General features: G+C 35.2%; 1 protein-coding gene across 3 annotated transcripts in view; it reads right to left on the reverse strand.

Annotated features, from left to right (window-relative positions):
• LOC117208492 (neuronal acetylcholine receptor subunit alpha-7-like) overlaps positions 1-25,484 on the reverse strand; it is a 159,867-nt gene that overhangs the window by 29,708 nt on the left and 104,675 nt on the right. For all 3 annotated transcript variants that reach the window (XM_033449687.1, XM_033449688.1, XM_033449689.1), the window contains one exon: positions 17,262-17,306. In XM_033449687.1, the coding sequence (XP_033305578.1) occupies positions 17,262-17,306 (45 nt within the window). The remainder of the gene's footprint in view (positions 1-17,261; positions 17,307-25,484) is intronic.

Raw genomic sequence — 25,484 nt, forward strand, 5'->3', positions numbered from 1 at the left:
TTTTCTTGGCCAAGACAAGTAAAGATGCAAAGAACTAATCGATAGGGCTAGCAATATACTTTTCCATACATTATGATATTTTAGTAATAGTATATATATATCTGCACACTGACGCCTTCATGTATTTTAGATTCTATTATTTGTCAATTTTCTTTCATAATCTACCATTTTTCGGAATAGTATAGGCTGATTTATAATTTTTATAAAACATACTAATCTAATAAAATACCATTCCGTTAAACAAAATGAACATCCCTTTCCCTTCTAAAATGTTTATTCCGATTAATAATGATAAATGATTATATGTATTTCAAATTGAACCATTCTTTGTCATTTACAGATACGTATTTTTCGCGAATAATTAAATATTCGGAATCGTGTATAATTAAAGGAAAAAATCAAACGTGAAATGATTTCAGTTTTTCGACCATTGTGGGTATTAAAGCAAAAAGAGATATCGTCGTTAATATGATGAACATAGAGCAAGGAACGAATGGATGAATTCTAACGGTAAGTGGAGTCGTCACTCATCGAATACTTGTCCACAGGAATGCTCGATCTGTTTCGTGTAGGCCATTAGATTCACACCCATTAGTCACCAACTCCCGATTGATTAGCCACTGATGGAGTACACTGGCGGATAATTAATAATGGCTACTGTGTCCGATGGTTTACGTGGCACGCATAGGCCGTTTATTATATGTCCATTTCTACGCACGGATGTGGAAGCTTGACATACAGAATCAGCCTCTTATTTGTTATAATGAAACTGGTTCACAACTCACCAGTCCAGCATAAAATTTCCTTTTGCGCTCAGATTTTGAGGTTTCTACTTGATACGAAGGAAGGGAAGTAATCAAATATGGCAATAATGAAGTACAAGATGATTCGCATAAAAATTGTATCGTTCAAATGATCGAATAATATTTAGATCTGAAATAAAAGTAGCTTATAACAAATATATACACATGACGTCAAACATTCATTATACGTTTAACAGATAATACTATCCTCGCCGTACAATATCTCTCCTAATAATATTTCCACGTCTCATTCAGTTTATAAGGCAATATTGAGAGTCAATATTGCTTTCTCTTAGAAAGGATCCGTTACTTACGGCAGATATTACAAAGCACTGTATTCGCTATTCGTGAGAAAACTGAAGAGACTCGTTCCTTTGAAAAGAGACGAATGCTGGCAATCTCGTCGCATGGTTGGCACACAGCGAAAATACATTTTCTAAGAGCATCAGTATTCTAAGACAATCGGAATAGAAGAGGTAATCGAATAAAAGATCGTAAAACAAAAACTGGAAAGAGTTTCGTTAAAATGATTCTTGATTCCCCGATTCACTAAACGCTAAGTGAGAAATCTACCTATTCTCCAGCGACTTAGTCCGAACATTTTTCTAGTTTTGAAGTTAAGCAATTAATCTCGCCAACTGAAATTTCCTTCGACAAACTAATCAATCTCTCCAAATTCAACTTATTTCGATTCGCATCGATTTCAACCCAGCTCATTTGTACAAATTTCGTGATTTTGCTATGTATCAAAAACTCAGATTGTTATAACTATTTATAAGATTGGAATCTTATATTAAATATCCATTTGAATGCTTTAAATTTTGTATCCACCTCGTATCAAAAAATATTTACTTCGTACAGAATACATATGTATTTCAATGGAAGAAAAGAAATTCTTCGTATGTTACAACTTAACATATATACAGAACATAATATATATGTATATATATATATAGGGTGGTTGGTAACTGGTGGTACAAGCGGAAAGGGGGTGATTCTACGCGAAAAAAGAAGTCGAAAATATAGAATAAAAATTTTTCGTTTGAGGCTTTGTTTTCGAGAAAATCGACTTTGAATTTTCGCTCGATACGCGTGTACTTTATCACATCTCGTTATAACGGATCTCACTGTAGATCGTTGTCCCAAAGGAAAAATTAAAAAAAAAAAAAAATTTTATTCTATATTTTCGACTTCTTTTTGCGCGTAGAATCACCCCTTTCCCGCTTGTACCACCAGTTACTAACCACCCTGTATATATATATAAGAGAAGCATGCCAAGATGGATACATTAAATAAATCATTCCTTCATGGAAAAATTTCAAGCGAGGAAAACACAATACATGTTATATCAAACATTGTATTATCATATAAAGTTTCGTCTCTTGGCGAAGGATACCATACATTCTTCTTACAACGTCCCATAAAGTACCATTTCATTGGTCCACATATCACTAATATTTGCAGACAATTCCGTATGTAAATTCCATAGCGAAGATAAGAAAAGGAGGGAAAATTCAAAATGCACGTGCCACGAATTAAGCGATATAAATGCGGCGACGCACACGCAAATGCCGAGTTTAATGATTTCCATGTCCAATTCTCTCGAAGAATAATTCCCCAATTTGCCCCAATTTTCCCTCTTTCGGAAGTGCAGCACGATTCCCGCCCTTGCAATATCCATAAACATAAAACTGAGTCGTCTCTTGGATTCAAATCGCATCACGACTGTTTTCTACTGTTTTATATTCGTTTCACTGTCAATCGGTCTCCGAGCCGGTAACCTAATTAAAATGCTTGACCGATTTTGATCGAATGTACCGAATTCGCCATAGGATGAGCGAAAAGTTAACGGTATCCGTAAGATTCTATTTAATGTAATCGTAATTTGACCAAACGGTACAGAGTGGAAATCGTCGAAAGACCTTTGACTTCTAAGGACGAATCGTAAATTTCACCTTCGGATTTTCATCTCGCCTTCTTCCTTTCTCTCGGTCGCGACACAGATTCCGTTGTTGACATTACACGAAAATCTTGCAGAGGATTCAACGGCACGTCCGCGCTAAATTTGTCGAGCGGGGAATCTTGACAATTTCAATTATCGCTCCTTCGAATCCGGGCTATTCCGATCGCTGTCCCGTTGGTACGCGAATGCGATCAACAGATTTGTCAGAGGACCTGATCTACGACGTCACATCGGCATACCGCTTTGTCTTCCGTTTTGCTTTTGTCTTGGAAAGTTTGTACAATAGGTCAAGAAGACTGCACGTTAATGCATTTGCTGTTACTAAAACACGGCTATCCTATTCCTGAAACTGCGATTTTCTTTTATTAGAAATACGTCAAAGTTATTACTTATGAAGAAGTATGTAAAAGGCAAGTTCGCTGAGCAAAAGGCAATGGATTTTCTACCTCCAGGACAGGTCCTTCTTCGAAGCACGTATCATTGAATAATGAATACTTGATAAAATACCGCACCCAGGAAGCTTACAGAATGTATTAATGCTAATATACTACGGCTATTAATAATAACAGCCGCTCGTGTGACATGTACCAGCAGATAAATTGTGCTAAAAATTCGGCGAAAATCTTCGAGTCGCCAGAAGAGTCGTACATAGTTAAAATTCACGGGACATTAAGCGCTCCTTCCTTCTAATTTGTGTAACGTTTTGCTCTTTCTGCAATTCCTCCGAATTCGCGATCTTAAAGCCCGCCGCCGTTCCTAGCACCAATAAAAGTTGAACTATTCAACGAACTGTAACTAACTAGCTGTACTATATTTTCGCTTGATTTAACTTCTGGCCGATTAGTAGCTTGTGCACGCTGGTTGTCTTCCAAACTCGTCGATCGAAAACTCTGACCAAAACTTGACTTAGACTCTTAGCGGTTGCACGTGCAGGCTACAGAAGTCGAACCGACTACTAATGGCTCTTTCGATCTTCTATGATGAGAAACGTTAAACGATATTAACGAATACATTGAGCGAATCGCAAATCGAAGGCAGAAACCGCTTAAAACCTTTGCTAGCTTTAAGATTTGAACGTTTGATGGAGCGTTTCGCGTATAAACTCGCGAGGCTGATTATTCGGATTCACCCTTGGAATTGGGGCAGCAGTTTCAAACTATCCAAGAAGTTCATTTAAAGTGCTGCGGGCAAGATTCTTTTGCATTTTCCACGGAGAACTCTTTATACTACCTTTTCTGAATTACCTTCGAAAGCATTAACTGTTTAACGGTACGGTCTATTTCTTGCTGATGTATAAAAAAAAAAAAATCTCTGGAACATTCCGAATTTCGTTTTACCGTTTTTTAAATAGTTTTTAAGATTTCTTTTTTCTCCCCTCTCTCCACTTTTCTTTTTTTATTTTTGTTGCTTTTCTTACTTTAAGTACTACGGGATGTTAAAACCATAATTCACAACATCTGAGGATATTAAATGAAGATAAAATGTCCTGAGAATTTCGTTGCGCAGTCTCTTCAGAAGGAAACCGGATCGCTGGTTTCGCAACTAATTTTAAGTCTCCATTCTCTTCGCTGAAGGACGTAATTAGAGCGTTTCCCAAAGTTCGTCCAAACGCGAAGAGCAGAGAGCGGTTGAACAGATGATGAGAAGATTATGTTGGAATATAAAGTCGTTAAGATACTTCAGACCTTTCTTCGCTTCTGATTGGATTTCTTCTATAAAATTTATGAAATCTATGTATTCTGATTCCATGGCGCAAAGACTACGTCAACAACGACCATATCAATTTATTCAAACTTGTAATTTGTAATATTCCATAAAAATAATTGTCGGATGATAATTTTAAGTAAATTGATTATTTTCTCGATCTCGAAGATTCTGCGTTACTCTGAAAATGCTTGCCCTGGAAATACATATCATCGGTTTCACAGACATACTTCACTTTTCTCGAATAAGTGACCTAATTAAATCATGCCACCAAGTCCATCACAAGGCACATGGGATTGAATCGAGGGTAGTAACGGAGATGGAAAAAAAGATACCATAGGTAGATTGAAAGACATCATCGAGGGGAAAAAGAATGTGCGAAAGCTAATTGATTCGACTCGCCTTTGTTCAAGATATCGATATTTTGAAGCCATTATGAATGTTCGTTGTCTCATTGTAAACGTTTCTATCCTTTATCATTGTTATCATTACCCGTATATGAAACAGAAATAAAAGATTATCTAACGAATAAAGCGATTCTTAATGAGCTGATTAATATTTCCTAATTTCTGGAGCATGTTAAATACAACATATCTACGTTATACACCCGTTTCGATATGTATAATTGTTCATGAAAACGATCGTTTAATCATCGGTTCTTGATAATGTACATATGCATCCCCTATCAGTTTAATTGTGCTTTACAAGCTGATGCATACACACCATTGATCGTGCAGTATCGAAGATGTAACGGCCAATGCATAATTTTGTTTTTCCCCAAAATGAAATCCATCGTAACTGAAAAGCATCGAACTCTATTTTATTAATGCAAACAAGGGACGCGTGATTCAGTCGTTTTTTAATTGAAGCTTGATTAAACCGCCACGAGCTGAAAAATCTGTTCATTGTTATCTCGAGAACAAGTCGATGAAGCTACGTAACCGTCTCGATGAGATGAAAAAGACCAAAAGATAAGAGATAAAGCTAGGCATGGGTAAACAACAGTTCGATCGCGTTTCGGTTATACATACATTTGCTGAGAAATTGATATCGCCAGATTGTAAAATACTCCCGAATAAAGATCTTCGAATAATAGCTACGTAATTATTGAGTAATAACTTTACTTCTGTACTTCTTTCATTTATTTTATTACTTACTTTGTTACTTCGCAGTACTTTTTGAAAATTCATATCCCGTTGATAATCACGTATCATTGTTTAACATCATGCTTTGAAACGCGTGTATTTTTCAGCTGGTTTATTCTGTTCTACTAATGGCAACATACTTTTTAGGACTTTATCATTTATATAGTAAAACTTTATTTCGTTTTATTACTTTTATACATAGCAAGCAATATTCTTGTATATACATATCTTTAGAATGAAATATTTTATGTTTAAGTTCCCATACTACTGTAAAATTTTATGTAACCCATAGCGAATCTAATTCCATATTAAAGCAGTGAATAATTCTACATAATAACATTTAAAAATACAAAGTTACATTCTTTTCACGTTCGACGTTTCAGTGTTTTTAGTTTCTTAGTATAAATTTGTTTTCACAGTAATTCTATTTCGCTGTTTTGATAAATATCTTCATTTAATTTTAATACCAAAAAATATGATTAATGAAACTTATTTTATTCCTAATTTTACGTTTTCGTGTTTTAAAGAATTAATTTAGTTTGTCAAATAATTTTCTCAAGCGATTTTCAACCGCGCATTTCTTAATTTCATTGTGCCAAAATCGATATACAGAAGTTGCGAACGGCGCTAGATTAGAACTTGATGTAAACGAGTGAACGTATTTACGAACTCAGGTAAGGAGCATGAAAGAGAAGAAGAGCTGTAGGAATTCCACGACTAAAACAATCTTAAACATGTTTTCGACACATGTGCCAGGGCAAACATACCACTCGTGTATCTAATTATCTACTTTTAAAATCTAGAGAGTATGAAATTTTTACTTCTAATTCTTGCTTTCATGTAAATTTGATCTATCTTTTAGCAGATATTACAAACTTATTGTTAGTGGATATACAAAAACATGCGTAAGAATACTTTTAATTTGTATGGTGTGTTCCCATTTATGTTAGCAACCTGTGCAATTTCTAACATGTTTGTGCATGTGTGGTACATAAAGAGAAAAAGGAAAAGAAAAATAGCGATTCGTAAAGTCGCTGAGTAACTTGGAACCAATGTAAGGCACGTCAAAGTGAAATTGAGCTGGGCACGTAGAGATGGGTTATTTCGCACCCCAAGTTTACAATCTCTCACGGTTTCGTACCTTGACGAATACCTGGCGAATTTTCTCGAATCAAACACAATTCATTGAGCGCCCTTCCGGTATTAAACCTTGCGGTAGAACATCGAAGATTGTTAAGCGATAAACTAATATCGGACATCCAAATGAACCTCAATTGAAATAATGACTCGATCGTTTCTTGCATTTAGCGTAAATACGATGCGATTGAATTTCGGAGGAATAGATTTTCAACGGTGAGAAGGTTGTCCACATAAAAAAGGAAATATGAAGGTGAAGTAATAAATACTACACGTTAATTATTGAAATTTTGTAAAATTTATACAGATATAGTTGGTTTATCTTCGAGCAGAAAGCCGGAGACATTGGAAAATCGAGAAAATTTTAGAAATGACTGGTCACAGAGGAGCCGAATTGCGTGAATTTACGGCAAATAGGGTGAAATTTTGCACCTTCCGTTTACAATACATCACTGGCTTTTGATCAGGGACCACGAACTCATGGCGTAACTCAATTCTCGTTGAGAGCTAGTTAATACACTCTCGATTGCTTGTATGACCTGAATTTACTCCAGGTGCCACCCTATATGTATAAGGAATATTTGCTCGCTTCTCTGCGGATGCCAAACCGTTTGCAGGAAACATGCTTCTCTTTGAATAAATATCAGTAGTATTAATACGCTTGATATTTCGCGTATGTGCCTAACTCATGAATCTTTGCATTTTTCTGATTTTCTAATAAAATTTTCGACTGATGCCCAGTTGGATAAAAATGTAATATTTTAATTTGTTTATAAGGTAATATTGTTAATACGTTATTATATAGATCAAAGTATCATTTTATAACACGGCTGACTTTGAATTTGATTTCCTTAAAAGCTTTTTCAATATACATGCTTTTCATAAGAGTTAAATGAGTTTTTGCTTAAGAGTATCCTCCCAAGAGTAATAAGATGTATCAATTGCATATAAAAAGGAGGAATCCTAAAAATAAAAAGAAAAAATGAAAAAATAAAAAAGGTGCAAGATTCACGCAGCGTATTACAATTCTACTAAAATTAAAAGAAATTATAACAATGATTGAGATTTATAATTAAAATTACTATAGAAGCAACTGTGAAAGAAGAAAAAATCATAAGAATAATCGTATGAGAAAATTGCTGATAATCGCGTCCGAAATCTTGATCAATGAAAGACTATGCTTCCCAGTAATGCAATTGGGTTTAATTTAACTTTCATTTAAACGAAATTCTAAGGATAAAACTTTCTGGAACTTACCTTTGATCTCCATTTACTGATAATCCTTTTAAAAATGGATCCCTTTAAATCAAGAAAATTACTCACATTACATAGCAACGATGCACCAATGATCTTGACCTTATATTAACCGCATCTATAAACTTTAATTAATGTTACACATGGCAGAAGATTATACTGAGATTTTTGCGAAGTATTTCTTATTATTCACGAATAAAATAAATAAAATAAATTTTCATCGTGTATTTTAAAACAGCTTCTCTAATATCAAATTTTTGCAGTTTCTAAAGATACCAATTACAATACATAGGTTAACATTTGAATGACAATAGTTTTTTAATCAAATATGTATGCAATATATAAAGTGAATACACGCTGATCCGCGCCAATAACATATCAGCCCGATAAGGTGCCCTTAGCGGGGGTTACTAGGGAATATCAGTCCGTCTCAATTGACAGTGGCAGGCACATTAACGAACCTAATCAAACGAGGATTCTAGCTGCCTGTGGTGCTTCTGACTCATCTCGTCCTGTCATTGATAGCTGTTAGTTAGCAGCAGCAATTGCACATTCGCTGTGTGCATAGTATACAGATGAAATGAACTAATTGAAAATCATCTTCGATTCGTCGCACCTTTAAAAATAGGAGGTTGACAACAATTAAGTATTTTAAAATACAAGTATCCAATACGACCGGATATTAGGAATGAAAAATCGATAACCAGTTTTCATCCGGCGCAACACGAGCCTAAATAAAAATTTAAGAAGCGTAAACAATGAATGCCGAAAATAATAAAATTTCTTAATGAATTACATCTGTAAAGCGATGATAAAACGGTAGGGTTTTGTATAAAACTGAATATCATTTACCGCACATTCTGTTGGAAAATTTCTTACACGGGCTAAGCCTAGCGGATTATTCTTTTATGAAAACAAGGAAGAAGAAAGGAAAGAAAGAAGGAAAACTTGTTTTCGTCGTTATAGGGGACACTGTACGAGGCAGGTTGAGTAGCAGACCTTCTTTTTCCTCTCTCCAATCCCTCGGTCCATCTTTCCTACTCATCTCTCTTAGGTGAACGCACAAAACTGGGGTGAGAAACGGAAATAGGGACGCGATGGAGGCTAACAGAAGGGTGAAGCGAAGCGAGGGAGGCATAGTGAGATAGTAAAGAGGGAAAGAGAGTGCACCTAGCGCTGACTTCGCTCATAATATCATAGAGCCGTTAAAGCTCACAGACACGCGAGTACTCCGCCTACTCGAGTCGTGCTCCACTCTTTTCTAGTGGAGGCCAAGAAGTTACACCCTACCGAGAAGTTCATTTCTGCAATCGTGGATTTTCACGTAACTATGTACGTCCCGCTACGACTGCGTTAGGCGAATGCACTTCAGTCTTGCCTCGGAACTACTTCGTTGATGTCCCGATCGAAGCGCTTCTGAATTCTGAATTTGCTAAAGTAGGCTAGTACCTACCTCGTGAAACTAATTCGACCAGAAAACATTTTTCTATCATTGACAACATAAGAACTAAAGAAGGTGAAGCGTTTCGTGCCGAGAAAAATGCTGCTTGTTCTATTTAAACTGAAGATCGGAGAACCCATTTTCTCTGACATATCGTGACTAGACTCCAGATGTTTATGCATTTATGGGTATCGTAAAAGTGCAGAAACGTACGGAACGTACATAAAACAGAAGCTAATAAATTATAAAAAGGAATAATTCTAAATACAAATCGAAAGAAGTATTGATAAAATATATGAAAATATAATTTTGTTTCCTTTATGAAATTACAATATGACGATTGACAAATTTCATTAGCCGTAACTCTTGGAAATCGTGTTAAATCAAGAGACGGACGAGATATCTCTGATATAATGAAACGGACCTGTCGAATTCGATAATCAATTCCCCCAATCAAATTTGATGAATCTGATGTAGTATTAAAATTCCAATTACGATGGAAATTACAAGACGGGCTTCTCAAACTCAATAGCTGATAAATTCGATATCAATTGGGCCACAGTGCATCCTTGATGGTTAATTGAATTACATGCATCTTAGTACATCGTCTACAAGTGTTTTTGCTCGTTTAAGTAACTGCACTTGACTGGTTAGAATAATTGCATCGAAATTTTTTATATCTCGCCACATTTTAAAAATACCGAAATTTTGTGTAACGATTAAATGGCTGTGATGCAAACCTTAATTGAATACATAAATATTTGCTCTATGTATGAGTATTGTGTAATATATTGGATTTAATGGACGTGTAGTAAATGTTTTAGTAAGATACAACGTGTTTGTGCATATACGTTTTCTGTTGGCAAGATTTATGTCCATTTATTATATACTCGTCACAATTTTTACGCTTTGCACGTTCCTGAAAATCTTCTAAGCTTCATATATATTGTTTTTGTTTGAAGTGATTTAGAATCTGGAGAGCAGTAATGGAACACCGTGAAGCTTTCTCTATGTACAAGGAAACACCTTTCTGTATTGTAGGATTTGAGCAAGTTTGAAAAATTGTTTCAGAAATTCATTCGATATTTGAGTATAAATAAAATAGTACTTATTAACAATTAACATAAATTTACCAATTTTATATGTCATATTTAAGAATAAGAAAGTAATTCAAATATACTATTCTCTAAATTCTAATAAAGATAATAGTAATAAAATAGAAATTCTATTTTTGAAATCTTATTTAAAAGATACAAGAATAAGTGAAATTTTTTCGAGTACGTTTGACTTAGATATTGACTTAGATATACAAGAAATTATAAAATACACTAACCTATGTGAAATATATAGATGATCATTTTTCAATTTAATACGTCTTATAGCTTTATATCTGCTCAGTGAAGCTCCTGATGATTGATTCCTTTGCAGTGTCGGTTATAATAACTGTCGACACAGTTACAAGATTAAAATTAATAAGCAATTACAACATATGCTGAAGCTCGGTTTGTAACTAGCATTTAGCTTGCTAGGCTGCAATCAACTAATTTTGCCTCAGAAGTCAAACCAACATCTTTACATATGCAAATCGAATTAACTAATTGCATATTATTCAATAAAATTATACATATAATTCATTAAAAAAATAAAAAAATCTGAAAATAAATTTATAAGCAATAATAGTTACTTGTACTTAATAAGTAATTTAAATATTATAATTGGTACAATTAGTGTTGTCTAAATGCCATGCAAAAATGGGGAACTAGAAATGGCGCCAAACGCATTGTCGTTTCCCACGCTTCGCGTCATAGTAGTGGTAAGAGGTGCTGCATGAAAGAATCGATAAAAATAAAGAAAAAAGTAGTAGTCGAAGGTCAAATAACCAAGAAAATGTTCGCCTTATTAATTACGAGAAGCAACGTCGTGTCGTGTTGACGTTCGCTTATCAACAAATGCCGGCGATACACTCGATTAGGCGGTTTTTCTTAACCTCGTTTTCATTGCGTGACGACGTAAACCAATGCTTCGTGTCGAATGAGATTTTGATACGTTCGAAATTTATTTCACAGATTAGTTAAAGTCAATACTGTGGTAAAGTGCTTATATGTACGATCACAAACAATAATAACTCAAAAGTTTTTTTCTATTGTTATATATACGTATAGTGTAGTGTAACCTAATGCAATATATTCTTGTTGGTCCTCATACATTTACTGAAAATATGGAGTTTACAGATTAAAATTGTACAGTGTCCGAATCTTTCCGTGGCCGACTGTATGTATGTACTTGCGTTTATTTCGCGAATAATAATTGTAAGAAAGAAGAAAGAAACATGAAAGATGAACGCGACAGCAGCTGACCTGAAAACCTGATGATACATTCGATCAATTAGTGAACATTATTTTGGTGAGTTATTATATTATTCATATCATTTGTCTATAAATTTCGAAGCTACGAAGGCACGAGATTTATATGCGTGTTTTAGTACGAGCTGAGATTTATATAGGTTATGTCCATATTTTCTATTTCTTATAAATCATACTTCTTTTTTACCTGCAAGGAACTGAATGATTTGGAATCTGCTTCTATAGGCAATTTCTAGATATCGATAAAATTACCACATTAGACACACGATGTTTCTTTTCTCCCTAATATCGGGGTTATCGGAAAGTCCTTTTTGTCAGCGAGATTTTTTCGCTTAATCTGTCCCCTGTATATGATTGATTGCGATGGGAATCTCAGGGAAAAGAACTTAAACGTTCCTTTGACGTCAAACGTAAAAACAGTGTAACAAATTCTGGATGATCGTTTTATTAAAAAGTTGTTTTCGCGTACATATTCTATATCAACAATTATTCTGTCGGTAGTCTAGTCGTCTAACATTGTAATTACGGTATAAATACGACATTGTGGGTGTACTGTAAATGCATTCGAGTCTTTAATAACTAATCAATGTACGACCAGCTAACATGGAATCCCTTGCACATATGCAAATTACGGGACACTTGGTGCATGTTCGCTTAATACGTATTTCTCGCGTGCCAATGTGGTGAGAACTCGGGAATATGGTACGTACCTTTGCATTCCCTATCCTATGATCTCAATGAAAACTATGCAAATGCGACGTAACAGTGGTTGATATAGATTCACGGAGAATTAGCAGGATTTGAAGACGAAGTGCATAATATTGTACTTCACGTTTTCACATTACCCGCACTTTCGTCAAGTCCCTTCGTATCATATTTTTATTTGCAAAATTGAACTACTATTGTTGTTTTAAAATGGTAATTCATTTGTGTTTATCTCAAAGAAAATTGATTTTATTAATATCGTCTACGAAAATTGTTTCTTGTTGATTAATATCTGCGTATCCAAATTTTAATATTGAAAGTTTTTGATTGATTATATCAAGGTTTCCAATTTTTCAACATATTGATTTTTGTTTCTAAAGGGTAATAATTTAAATGGAAAATAGATAGTTTAGATCACATGTCTGTATTTCACTATTTTGTATTACTTCCCCAAGTCTTTCAATGTTCATATTAACACTAAACCGGCGCGGTCAAATTGACCGCTCTCGCGACTTCTACACAAATTTAACCATGTTTAAATTTTATGATATCGCTTCATAATTTCCGACTTTTCCTGAAACATGCATACAGTATATTTTTCGGTAATTAATTTTAGTTTGCTCTCTTATTTTCTGAGAAAAATTTGTACTCTGTCTTGCATACCGTAAGCAGTCATTTTGACCGCCCGACAAAGTATGTTATTCTCAAAATAAATGCAATCAGTACAAAGAAAACGCTATTTCAAGGTCAGATGACAAACAAAATCAGTAATAACAAATAATAACAGCTGTTACACCCGCTGATAGCCACCAGCAGTCAAGATATATCAACTCAGGTCCATAATAATCCTAAGGAACCGCCACAAAATTTAGCATTTTTTACAGTTTATTGTTACAAACATTTTAAAAGTCGAGAAATTTCTTAGGGTTATTGCTCATTGCTATAAAACACGGGAAAAGCTTTCCCAACTCCACCCTTGAGTAACCGTTGGTGGAGAACGGTCAATACTCATCAATATTTTCGTATAAATATCGCCATCAGAGATCATATTTTTACTTGCTATTGTCTTTTCGATTAGAATACATCTCGGTTTCTAAGTCGATTAGTCGATTTTGTTAGTAAGTCGATTGATCGAATTTGTTATCTCTTAAACGCAGGCAGAAAGCATTTCAGAGTGTTTTGTGTAAAGTTGTTATAAAAGGAAAAATAAAGCATATCAAATTTGACAATAACTTTTGTATTCCGTGCATAGTATTATTCTGTGATAAATATTTACCCTAGAAATGTCATGATTTTTCAAAAAAAAATTATAAAAAAAGAATGACAGACGTAGAAGAAAACTGTTAAGTGTTATCGTTCACAGCAGAAAGTGAAACTGGGCCCGATGGAACAGTTTAGAAAGAAATAGATGCAAGTCCCAAATCTGGCAGGACATCAGTTCATAATATTTTTAGGGATATGTTAAACGGCATATAATGAAAGGACAAGTAAAGACAGCAGTTTATCTTATCATTGATCACCGTATAAGGGATTATATAATAAAATATACGGAGGAAGAAATATTTAGGGTATTGGAGACTAAGAAGGAGCTAGATGCAACAAAACTAGATGCATTTATTGCTCTGCTATATGCCCGCGGTGTATATCAGGCAAAAAATTTAGATGTCTCATATTTGTGGAATAAAATTTTGAGACCTGCATTTTTTTCACAAATAATGGGCAGGAATGACTTTGCTGAAATTATGAGGTTTATACGATTTGATAAGAAGAGTGAAAGAAGTCACCGTTTACGAACCAATAAATTTGCAATGGTATCTACAGTATGGGGCCAATTTACAGAGAATTCACAAAATTGTTATAAACCTACTGCATACATTACTTTTACATAAAGAATCGCGGGGAAAAAGCCATGCAATAAAACTATCAACAAGTGCAGATTCATTACTACAAAAAACTTGTCAAGTAAAAAATTGTAAAGGTTACAAAATTACGAAAATTTATTTAAGATGCGGGAAATATTTATGCGGCAAATGTATATTTGATAATAAGATAATTTGTAAAAAATGCAACAAAGTTGAATAAGATATCTCTATATATATAAAAGTGTAATTCTATTTAAGTCTATAATTGAAATTAAATAAAAGTAAATTTGGAAGAAATTTTATGAAGGTTCATCATTTTATATACATTTAGTTATAAATTAACCATTATCTAAGTTAAATCATAAAAACTATTACTTCTTTAATCACCGGTTATTTTGACCGCACACGATAGGAATAGGTATACACGGTAGCTTTAGTATTAAGGAAGGTATATATTAAAGGTATATATTAAGGCAAGCACTCTACTATTTTCACATAATTGCATAAATCAGAAGTTATATACTGACAGAAGAGCATTTGGATTCGATCGTCCTATTCTTCTTTGCTGAAATACAAATATATTTGATAGAAATGCTATCAGGAAATATGTAGGACGTGGTTTCGATATGTGAAAACGTCAAACATATCTTGAATATCTCGAAGTCTTATCTCGGAGTTGTTGAATATCTCAGTGACTTACATTCAAAAAGATATCAGGCGCTGCAAGTCAAGTGCAGCTGTGCATTAGGTTCTCTCTTATACTACGTGCACTTGACATCCAAAGGTAGACGAAAAAGATTAAAAAGCGACGAACAAATACTTTTCACTTGTTTATGTACGATTGCGTTTCTTTTAGTAAAAAGAGTACGCGTAATACGCGGATTGAAAGTGGAAATTGCTCTTAAAAAGGAAAGAAATAATCTAGGTCGTTTAACTTTGCGTGGAATTAATTTCCACAAAAGTCAGAATTTGTATGTTACGTTAATCTACTTGCATGTAATCATTTACATTGTGCTTTAAAATTAATGGTATATTATCTAATATACTTAATGAATGATTACAACGTTTCATGTGTTAGATATAGGGGTTATTATTCCAGCGAAATAGAATCTTACATTAAGACAGTTTCTGTTTCCAATCGCCACAATATGGTCCTATTTTTTATTGCTATTATTGAGTTACAATTAAATTGCGATATGAATATGCATAAGAATTCTACTGTTCCATAAACGCAGAAGTCTCCAAAATTAAGTCTACGCGTGTCCTGGATATTTATAATCATCTATTCAGTTTCAATCCATCTATCGAAAACAGCTCACGTCCGATGATGTCAAAATCATCGTTCTATTTGTAATCGTTCGTTCAATTTATCAACGTCCCAGATCATCTTAAATATTAATCTCTGAATCGTTGGACGACAATCAGCGGCAGGGGATTTGAGGATAGAACGGTGCTTCTGTCCTGTTTTAATTGTTAACATAGGTCGCGGGAATGGCCGGTCGATTTGTCAATCGGGCAAAACATCATCGTCGAATCGTTAACTGTGAATTTGGGTCATCGTAAAGTCGTTCATGGCGCAGCTTGATAGAGGTGGATGAGGGCGAGGATTGACGAGGCATAAGCCGTTGGAAATGAGCAACGACAAGCGTTTTAAAGTGCGGTTCGAAACCTCCTGAAAGGAAATATTACGGCAGTCTACCCTAATAAGGGTGCGCCACTTCAGCCACCTTAGTGAGAGTACCTGTTGCCCGTGACTCTATTAATATTATAGTTCCAGTTGATAAGAATCTATTATGATCACGATTCGAACTTCGAAATAATGTCACGTGATATTTCCTTTATCAAATTGTAGGTTATTCCCATGGAATTAACTCATTGCTTCTAACACTGTCGCTTTACTATACCGCTAGGAATTCGTGCATTTTATGATAATCAAAGATGGCGATCGACTTTTGTAATTCATTATGATCAAGCATTCAAACTTTAAAACAATATCACGAATTATTTTACCAAGTTCTAGATGTCGAAGATATTCACGTGGAATTAACACCGTTGGAAACTTTATTGAGTGGTTTGAAATTTGTGTAATACATATATACGGTAGTCAAGGACCGTGATTAATTCGGCCAGGGCTTTCTTGCACAATAATTTATTGATTAATAGTAGTAGTTTATTCATTTCATTAGCTGAGAAATTAGGCTTGGTTACATAAATTGCAATATAGGCGTTATCTTTATCCCATATTATGCCGAATTTGCTTTATATAATTATTTCTTTGATTATTTTTTGATTAATAGTATTAATTCAAATGTGCAGCAAGGTCCAGGTTTTATGATAATCTATGAGAATTGATTTATTAATTTTTAGTAAGTCTTTTTTGGTCTAAAGGTCACATGTTTGCCTATTTGGAGAATTGATCGAAATATTCGGCATTTCGTGTAAGTCACATGTTAAATACGAATCTTATGACTTGTATACGCAATATTAAATTAATGGTCTCTCCAAATTGTTATGTCATTGATCAGACTAAATTGTTTCGCGTACTCTTTAATATATTTTCCTTGTAACGTGAAATATCTTTCTCGTAATGGATTTGACTTCATTCCTGTTTGTTGAGTAACAGGAAGTTCTATTATTAGGAGATCACAGGACTATCCAATTATTTCAATCTTATGAGTGGGTTTTTTCCCGGATTTGCTTTATTTTCCAATTATGCATCCACAAACGTGAGAGAAATTGTTAAAAATTATTTCTCTATTTTCATCGTAATTATCGTGTGAAATTAGCCCGTCAAATTTCTAATTAGATAGAACCTTTTGATATGTATGTATATTGATAAATATCCATATGTATTGGTAATATGTATGTAAAAAAAAGGGCTTACCAATTTCAACCAGAGGTTCGTGATGAGCAATTGGTTCTTCTCGTCCTAAAACATAAAAAATATCAATTATACGTGATTGTTATTCTAGCACGGATAAATCAAAGCAAAACATCGAATATTTCAAACTAAAACATTAATAACCATTTCAATTAACCATTTCATATACAAAATTGTTTTAATTAACACTAAAATAAAATGCTTTCAGATACGTTTTGAGAGGTTTAAGAATCACTCTAAAATACAAATGAAGTGTTTTTAGGGGTAGAAGGGACACAAAAATTAGAAAAGGAGATTTTGTAGCAAAACCTTGAAACAACAAAACTAAAGGGAATTGTTTTAAATAACTGTTTTTGAAACTTAATCCTACTTTTTTCATTTAAGAGAAACAAGAGAAATCTATTTTGTACCGTTGCTTCTCTATTCGTTGTAACAAATACAATCTGCTCAGAATTTCCTTAACGAACACGTTTTCTTCCTGCCTTTGACGTCGATTTTAAAAGCAGTTAAAGTATTTGTGAGAGAAGAAATAAAACTAATTATTTTGTGACGTAGAAGCTCTCTACTTTTTGGATACGAAACGTCTTCGTTACTCGTTAGCTTATTTATCGAGCTCGGTCGGGATTACTAACTAGGTCGAGGCAATTAATAAAACGCAATAAGTTGGCTAACTCTGTCTTTATTCTTGACCAGTGATGAGAAGGAAAGGAAATCTCGGCTGGTCATTAATAATGGCGAAAAATAGCTTCGCTCGTAGCTGCAGGCTTTGGCAATTATCTTGTAATCATTTATCGAGTTTCGTATCTATTTATGATTTGGATCTTGTTGGATTTGTGAACGTCGCGCCAATCAAAAGAAACAATTAAACGGTATGGTAGACGCCGCGATATAGTGTGTTCATAAAATCGATCAGTTCGTTAAAGCTTAAATACATGTTGAAGATATCTGGACGACTGAATTAACAGTAATTTGAGAAAACGACGATCTGAAACTTCCAGAGTCACTGGTGAAATCCTTTTCTTAGTAATCTACGTTATTTTTCTACTTGCTTTGTGTTCTATTTTTCAAATTTCTCATTCCCTGAAACATTTTCTCATTGTTATAATTTTTCCTACAATCTAGAAGCAATTCCCTGTGGTAAAATTATTTTTACAGAAGTTTTTCTAAGTCCCAATTTCATCACAGTGGATTTCACGTTAGTATGATATTACCGAAAGGAAGTCCGTGGGGGTATAGATTATTTTCTACCACTGCTCCAGGGTAAACTCTAAAAAGTCACAAAAATAAGTAGTTGGAACCGGAAAGGAAATATTCACAGTAGTCGCACAGTTCGAAAAGGGCATCATACGAATGATTGGATCGGAACAAACAGTGTCTATTAGGTTGGATTATGGAATGGTCGAACAAAACTTAAGCTCGATTTAGCGTTTGGTTTACCGCCAGATCGGTATTTGTGATAATGTTAGGCCAGACTTAAATTGACCTTAAGCTCTTTCGTGTGTAGTAACGTTAGAGAAAATTACGGACGACAAGGCTTGCCATGTAATAAATGTTTCTTTTAATCCGAAGATAATTGGTTTAAGTGGAAGCATTGGTACGTGGGGGCAAATGGAAAAGAATTTTCATCGATGATGAGAATCTTGCAGCGGTTTCAAACTTTTGCTAACATAAACTACTCTATAACTTTCGATAACACTAAGTGCTTAAACAGGAACGTAGCTTAACGTAGCTTGACGTAGCTTGACGTAGCTTAAGAGCTATGTGCTATAACTGAGGTAGATTAGTATAGTAAGTCTTGATATTTAATAAATTAGACAAACTTTGTTCATCTTGTTAGTCGATCTTAACCGAATGCTTTGGTATCATTATTAATTCGATCAATACCTCTTTATAATTACCTCACGAACTCAGTATGCTTTACCCTATTTATTTTCGTTAGCCGATTAATGATCAGTCGAAAATGATAAAATATGCTTATACTTCAAATCATACACGAATTATCTGTGTTTTTCTATTTCTGACTTTTTCTAATATCTAATTTAAAGCGATTTTCCAGCGTGTCTTTGCATCATATATCACAAAGGTAACAATCGGTGCTTCATCTTGCTTCTCAACGTCGCACACGGTGACAACCGGACGTTTCTCCAGTCTACTTCCATTTTCAAGAAAAGTACTGGAAGGTTAGTTTCGGGCTTATCCTTTTGCTCGGCCGTGTGATAAACTGTTTTTCGATAATTGGATCTTATCGTCTGCTCTCACCTCTTTCAAACAGCTCGTGGAAATCATTCGAAAAGTCCTCTAAATCCTTGCGGTTGTGCATTGCGCTTCTTGTATATTTACAGTCTATTTAGAACTTTTCGTTGACGCTGTAACGTTTTTATCGATTTCGAATTTTCCGAGTTACGGAGGGAACTGTATTAAGCTTAAAATGTAATTTTCCATGGACTCACAGGCTCGTAATATCTTACTTTTTATCGAATCATACAGTAAATTATTTTTTAATCCGCGAGGGCACGTTATGCCCCATATCACGATTTCGATGTCAAATCAATATGTATTTGATGTAAGTCGACGGAATAGGAAGGATAAATGAAATTTCTATCGCTTTACTAAAAATTCTTTGATGTTTTCTTTATGACCTCGTTCCTCCCCCTCGTTCTCATTTTCTCGTACTTGCAATCTGGCAAAGGGTCTTGGCCTTTTTTCTTTTTCTCCGTTGTTTTTCGAAATTTTCATGCTTTCCAAGGCAAAGTCTTGAAAGTTTAAGAAGATTATAGCTTCAACGTCACAGGACGTTTATCTTCGGATGGGGAGAGAGAGAGAGAGAGAGAAAAGAAAGAACTTTGACCACGACATAACAACACGAATAGGTCAGAATTGCCTTAGTTGGTAGGATCTTTGACTGACGAAAAACTCGTTTGTCTTTTGCTACGTTTCCTGTGCTTTTCCTGATTTCTTGGCTGCGTTGAAGAAGGAAACCGCACGACGCTATTTCTGGCTGCGGATGTAAATGAATAAGGTTCTTCCGTTCGCGAAGAAGCGAGAAACAAACGTTATTTATACCGAAGTAATACCTTGAAATTTATTCGCGACCGCTCACGGAAAATTTCAGATCCTTTAACCTGCTTAATTTATCGTGGGAAGAGGTGTACGATGGAGAGACAAATAAATTCTAAAAAGATTAAAACTTCTTACAATCATCCAGGCAGGAAAAGAAAGTAAAATTTTCGCTCGTTATAGTGCAGCAATCGTGTACGGTTGTATCTGGAATAACATAGGAAATTTATTCGTGAAGGGAAGTTCTCTGTTGTACGATTTTGTTATCGGTTATTTGATTTGATTCTGCAAAGATATATTCAGGGGGCTACTAGAAAGTTTGATTTATGTCCGTCTTCTAGAGTACAACTTATTCAGATTATTCCGATTTTATGGAACAGAACGGAGAGAACGATCAGAATCTGTTCTAGCGAACTAAACATTGCCGCAGAACATTGCGGTCATTTCAATCACCGCCCACAAGCTCTGTAACATGTACAAGAGAATCTTGATATCGCTACTTGACACGTGTACTCCTTCCTAGATTTGCCGTGACCCAAATTATTATCCTTCCGGTTTAGAGGAATTTATATTTTATCGATACGCATTGCGTATCGATCTCGAGGATGTTCCTATTATTGAAGCACATACAGATATCCACGCGCGCACAATACAGCATATTTTGATGAACTTGACACTTCTGAGAATCAAGGAATTATTCAATGAACTTGGAGTTACAAATGTTCAGAATATGAGTATAGTAATCTTTTATCTTATTAACACATCGTTGACCGGTCACGAGTTAACTCGTGTCTTCATGCCCAAACGTTGCCGACCGGCTACGCGTAAACTCGTGATGCGCTTTTTTCGCATCAGCGTCGTTTTCTCAGTGCGCTGTTAGAGATTATACAGTGCAATTGTTGGTCGGCATACCTCAAGCTGTGTCTCTCGCTTTCAAGACCCGTCAAGTTGCGTGGATTAAGTGGAAATCGAAAAAAAATTATTGCATATTACATATTACAATATATGTGCATATTACAATAGAATAAGCACATGAAAGGAGTAGATCGTGCAGATCAGTATTTGGCGAACAGCAGTATTTTACGAAAAACTTTAAAGTGGTCCAAAAAAATTAACATTTTTTCTGATAAATTGTACCTTGTTTAATGCATATAAAATGTACTGTACCCATCTGTCAGAAAATAAAACAAGATAAAAAGAATTTCTACTGGAAGTAGTTAGAGAATGGATAACTGGATTCCAAGGAATGCAGCATTGCACCTGACGCTTCTCGAATTTCTAAAACAGCTGCTTATAATGATACACCCTTCAGGCTTTCCGGACAATTATGAGACCACATCTTAGAAAAAATATTCACTGGTAGAAAAACAAATCTGACTAGAGCTTGTTGAGTATGCTCTTCAAAAGGAAAACGCAGCGAAACTAGGTATATTTGCAAAAGCTGTTGTTTACCATTACACGTAGCTGATTGTTATACTGTTTATCATACAAAAAAGAAATATTAAAAGTTGAATAATACATAAAATTCCACATCCAATTACAAAATAATAGTCGGTGACATGAGATAAATTCTCAGTAAAATTACCGGTCAACAATGTGTTAAAAGTGGGAATTTGTAACAAATCGAACAAGGTTTCGTACAATTAGCACGGTCCCTGACAATTTTAAAATATAGAAACGAAGTCAAAGTGGTATGTAATTTCCAAATCAATGGACGTCGATTGACAGAGCTACCAAGGCGACTTTGCAAGGAATTTGCGACTCGAATCCTCAGAAACTCCTGTGGGAACATGAATCGCAAATTCGTCTTTACTGTGCCGCGTCTCTAAGTTATACTACACCTGAATATATATACTGTAACGAAATCGTCTCTGAGGATATCTTTTTACTGCGTGCGCCGTAGTCCCACTATACCTCTCTTGGAACTGAAAATTCTTCGAAAATGCGTCTTAAAAATTTCAAAGGTTCGGAAGGCTCTTCGAGAATTATATACGATACATGTGGGACATATCTCTCGAATCGATATTATTTCGACGTGAAACTTCTTCGTTGATAGTTTCGTTTCCAGGTGTTTTTATCTGCATACGAAAATATCTGAGGAATATAAGAAATTTAAAAACAAATAGAGGAATATGTTATGTAACTGAGGAATAATATTATAGTTTAGGACTTTGGTAGGACTTTAGTTTCTTACAAAATTTAAACTTGCTTTAGGAATAGAATTTACAAACGCTTGGTGTTCACAAACGATTGGCGTTTTCGAATTCTAATTGATGTTCACAAAACCATGATTTTTGTTATTTCGTTCATGTTGAGAAGTGCGCGAAAACAATTATTAGAATTTTATTAATGCTTCCTAGGAAACGTGAGGAAGCATCGAAGAAAAGGAAGAGAGAGATCGTTGACAAATGTACCGTGTACAAAATACATAGATGCTTCTTAAAGCTTTATAGGTCAGAATGCATTGTTTGTCAGACTGTTGAGGGTGAGAAGCTAGAGTAGTATGTACATTCATGTAACAGCCGAGCAATGGCATAACGTGTCGTAGTAGTCATTTGGAGAATGCCATAACGTCGCGTGGTCAATTTACGTGTTCGGCTATGATCACATGGCGATCAAAGGACGTAGCGACCTCCATTCTGTGAAAAGCGATTCGTCTTCGATTGTTGTCAAAATAGTTTAAGCTTCTCGCCCTGATTTATCGCCGCATAAAGGTATGCGTAACATTCTCCTAGATAGATTCTTACGGAAGTTGCGATTTTCTGATTAAATTTCGAAACAAGCGAGGCTAAGGAATTCTTCGGTCGCACGATGTCAGAAACAATGAATCGGTTAAAAGATGAAATTCGCTTAAATTTTAAAGGATCTGCAACTTTAAGTCTCTTTAAGTGTGACCTTTCGTAGGTAGATACATAATATCATTGGACTAGGTTCTAGAGGGAGTAATTCTGACTTGAGAGTCGATGAAGATGTCCTGTCAATAGTCGATGTTACTATCAAATTAGTCCCTCGAGCTGGCGAACTGTGTTTCAGTTACTGTCATCGCGGATGTCGTAGCAACGCCTTGCCGATAATTGCCGATGACGAAGAGTTAATCAGACAAGTGCAAACGGTACCCTCCGATTTAATTATTGTATGATAATGCTGTAAATTGACGAATATTCGTTGTTAACACTGTTACGTTAAAGCAAATATTATACAAGAAAGACAATATCAGAAATATTCTATATAGCGTCGTATTTTGTCAAGTTACAAAAGAACAATGATAGAAATTATAATTAAAATGCGTGTTGCACGCTTGGCTATAAAAATTTAATCTTACATAATAAACGGCCACTGATTATTCGAGCCAACATGAGACGCATGAAATAGGAACCATCATAGAGCCAACTATAATCAATGAGATGAATAATAAATCCAAACTATTGAGAAGTATCGCGAAACTTTCGAGTTTAGAAGAAGGTGGGATGAAAGATCGATCGTATAAAGTCATAGATATGAACAAATCACATTTGATGGCAACGCGAAATAGTTTGATAGGAAAATAGAACAAATCACGGAAATTTCATTGTACAGATGCATTGGATCTCGGAAATCCGTAAAATGGGGCAAAATTTGCACTACGTACACCCCGTAAATCACGCTCGCATTTGAATCCACGTATGTGTACAGTATCGTAGATTAGAATTTCAATTTATTGTGCAGGCGATGGGAAGTTAGTTCTCTGAACCTTCTGCCTTACATATCTCAAGTTCTGGTCACCGGATACATAGGAATGCCAACTGATTTACAGTTTTAATGGGTTCTGGAAGTTGGGAAATGCAGGTGGCGTTTGCCAGTAATGTACCAGGCTGTTACGAATTATATTTAGAGAAGTCGATTCCGTCAAAGTGAATTCCGAGTTGCTTGAAGCATGCTACTAGCTCATTTTCTATTAAAATGTCGTGTCGAATTCACCAAACTTATTTTAGCTACACTTCACTTGCACATACTTTGGCGAGTTTAGAAACGCACGCACAATTTGACACAATTCTGTTTTAGATTTGCTCCGAAGAAAATAAATATATGTATATGTCGGAGATGAAAGGACACCGGGGCCTTCCTTTGGAATTCTTTGGAAAACCCCCAATATTTTAGCCTCTATAACTTAATTCGATTATAACTGTTCGAGATTTGTGATAATGAGCTTGGGCTCGACGCGACAACATTTCGCTGAACGTAGCCGCGGTCACGGGATGAACGTTGGAGTAATTCTATAGCTCTCCTTAAAAGAAATAGTTGTAGCGGCACGCGACAGTAAACATTCCAACGGTTTTTGTCCCGTGGCTCGCCACAAACAGACCCTATTCTTCGGGCAAGATGATTACCAGATGTCGATGCATCTCCACAGTACATGTTCAGCCAGCCTGAGGATCCGTTATAAATCTTAAGATTTAGTTAACTAAAGTCCTTCAAACAGGCAAACAGTCTTTGTCTCAACTACGGGAAGATAGGGGAAATCTATTTTTCTCACGAACGATGCTTCCCGCTAGCAACTTTCCCTCAAGGGCGGCTAGCATCCTTCTCTAACCACCAACATGGAAATTGTCCAATTAACAGCAACGTCAATTTTCCTCACTTTCCGAACGAAGGCATCTCTCTACGAATCCAATGATCTCGTGTCCTTAGACACACCTCATCATAGTTTTCCTCTGCAGCATCATCGTGACGGAAAGTTATTCTATCGTGAGGTCACATTAGCGAGTTACTTAGCGTCTTTACGCTCGGTGGATATTCCACGTTTCAACAGAAAATTAGTTTAGTAATACTTGTACCGTAGACAAGCGAGTCGAGTACGACTTGGGCTTTGGAAGAAAGCGCATTCTGTTATCCCGTTGACCGCGAATTCGTTATTGAACCTAGGATCATTGTCATTAGCTTCTCGAGTATCTAATTACCACGGTTACTTGTCAAATTCTGTAATAATCATATCTGCATTAGTCAATACATTCTCTATTGCATAACAACAATGTGTAATCCAAATGAAGATTCGTTTCACGCCCCTAACCCTAATCATAATGTGAACCCGACATATAAATAAAAAGAATTTTCCACAACTTCGTATTTTTGCCTTTCTCTTTACCATACTTTAATTTCTCGTCACTTAGAACATGTTTTAGCTCTTCACTC

Source organism: Bombus bifarius, unplaced genomic scaffold, assembly GCF_011952205.1.
Source record: "Bombus bifarius isolate JDL3187 unplaced genomic scaffold, Bbif_JDL3187 scf7180000008138, whole genome shotgun sequence".
NCBI lineage: Eukaryota > Metazoa > Arthropoda > Insecta > Hymenoptera > Apidae > Bombus > Bombus bifarius.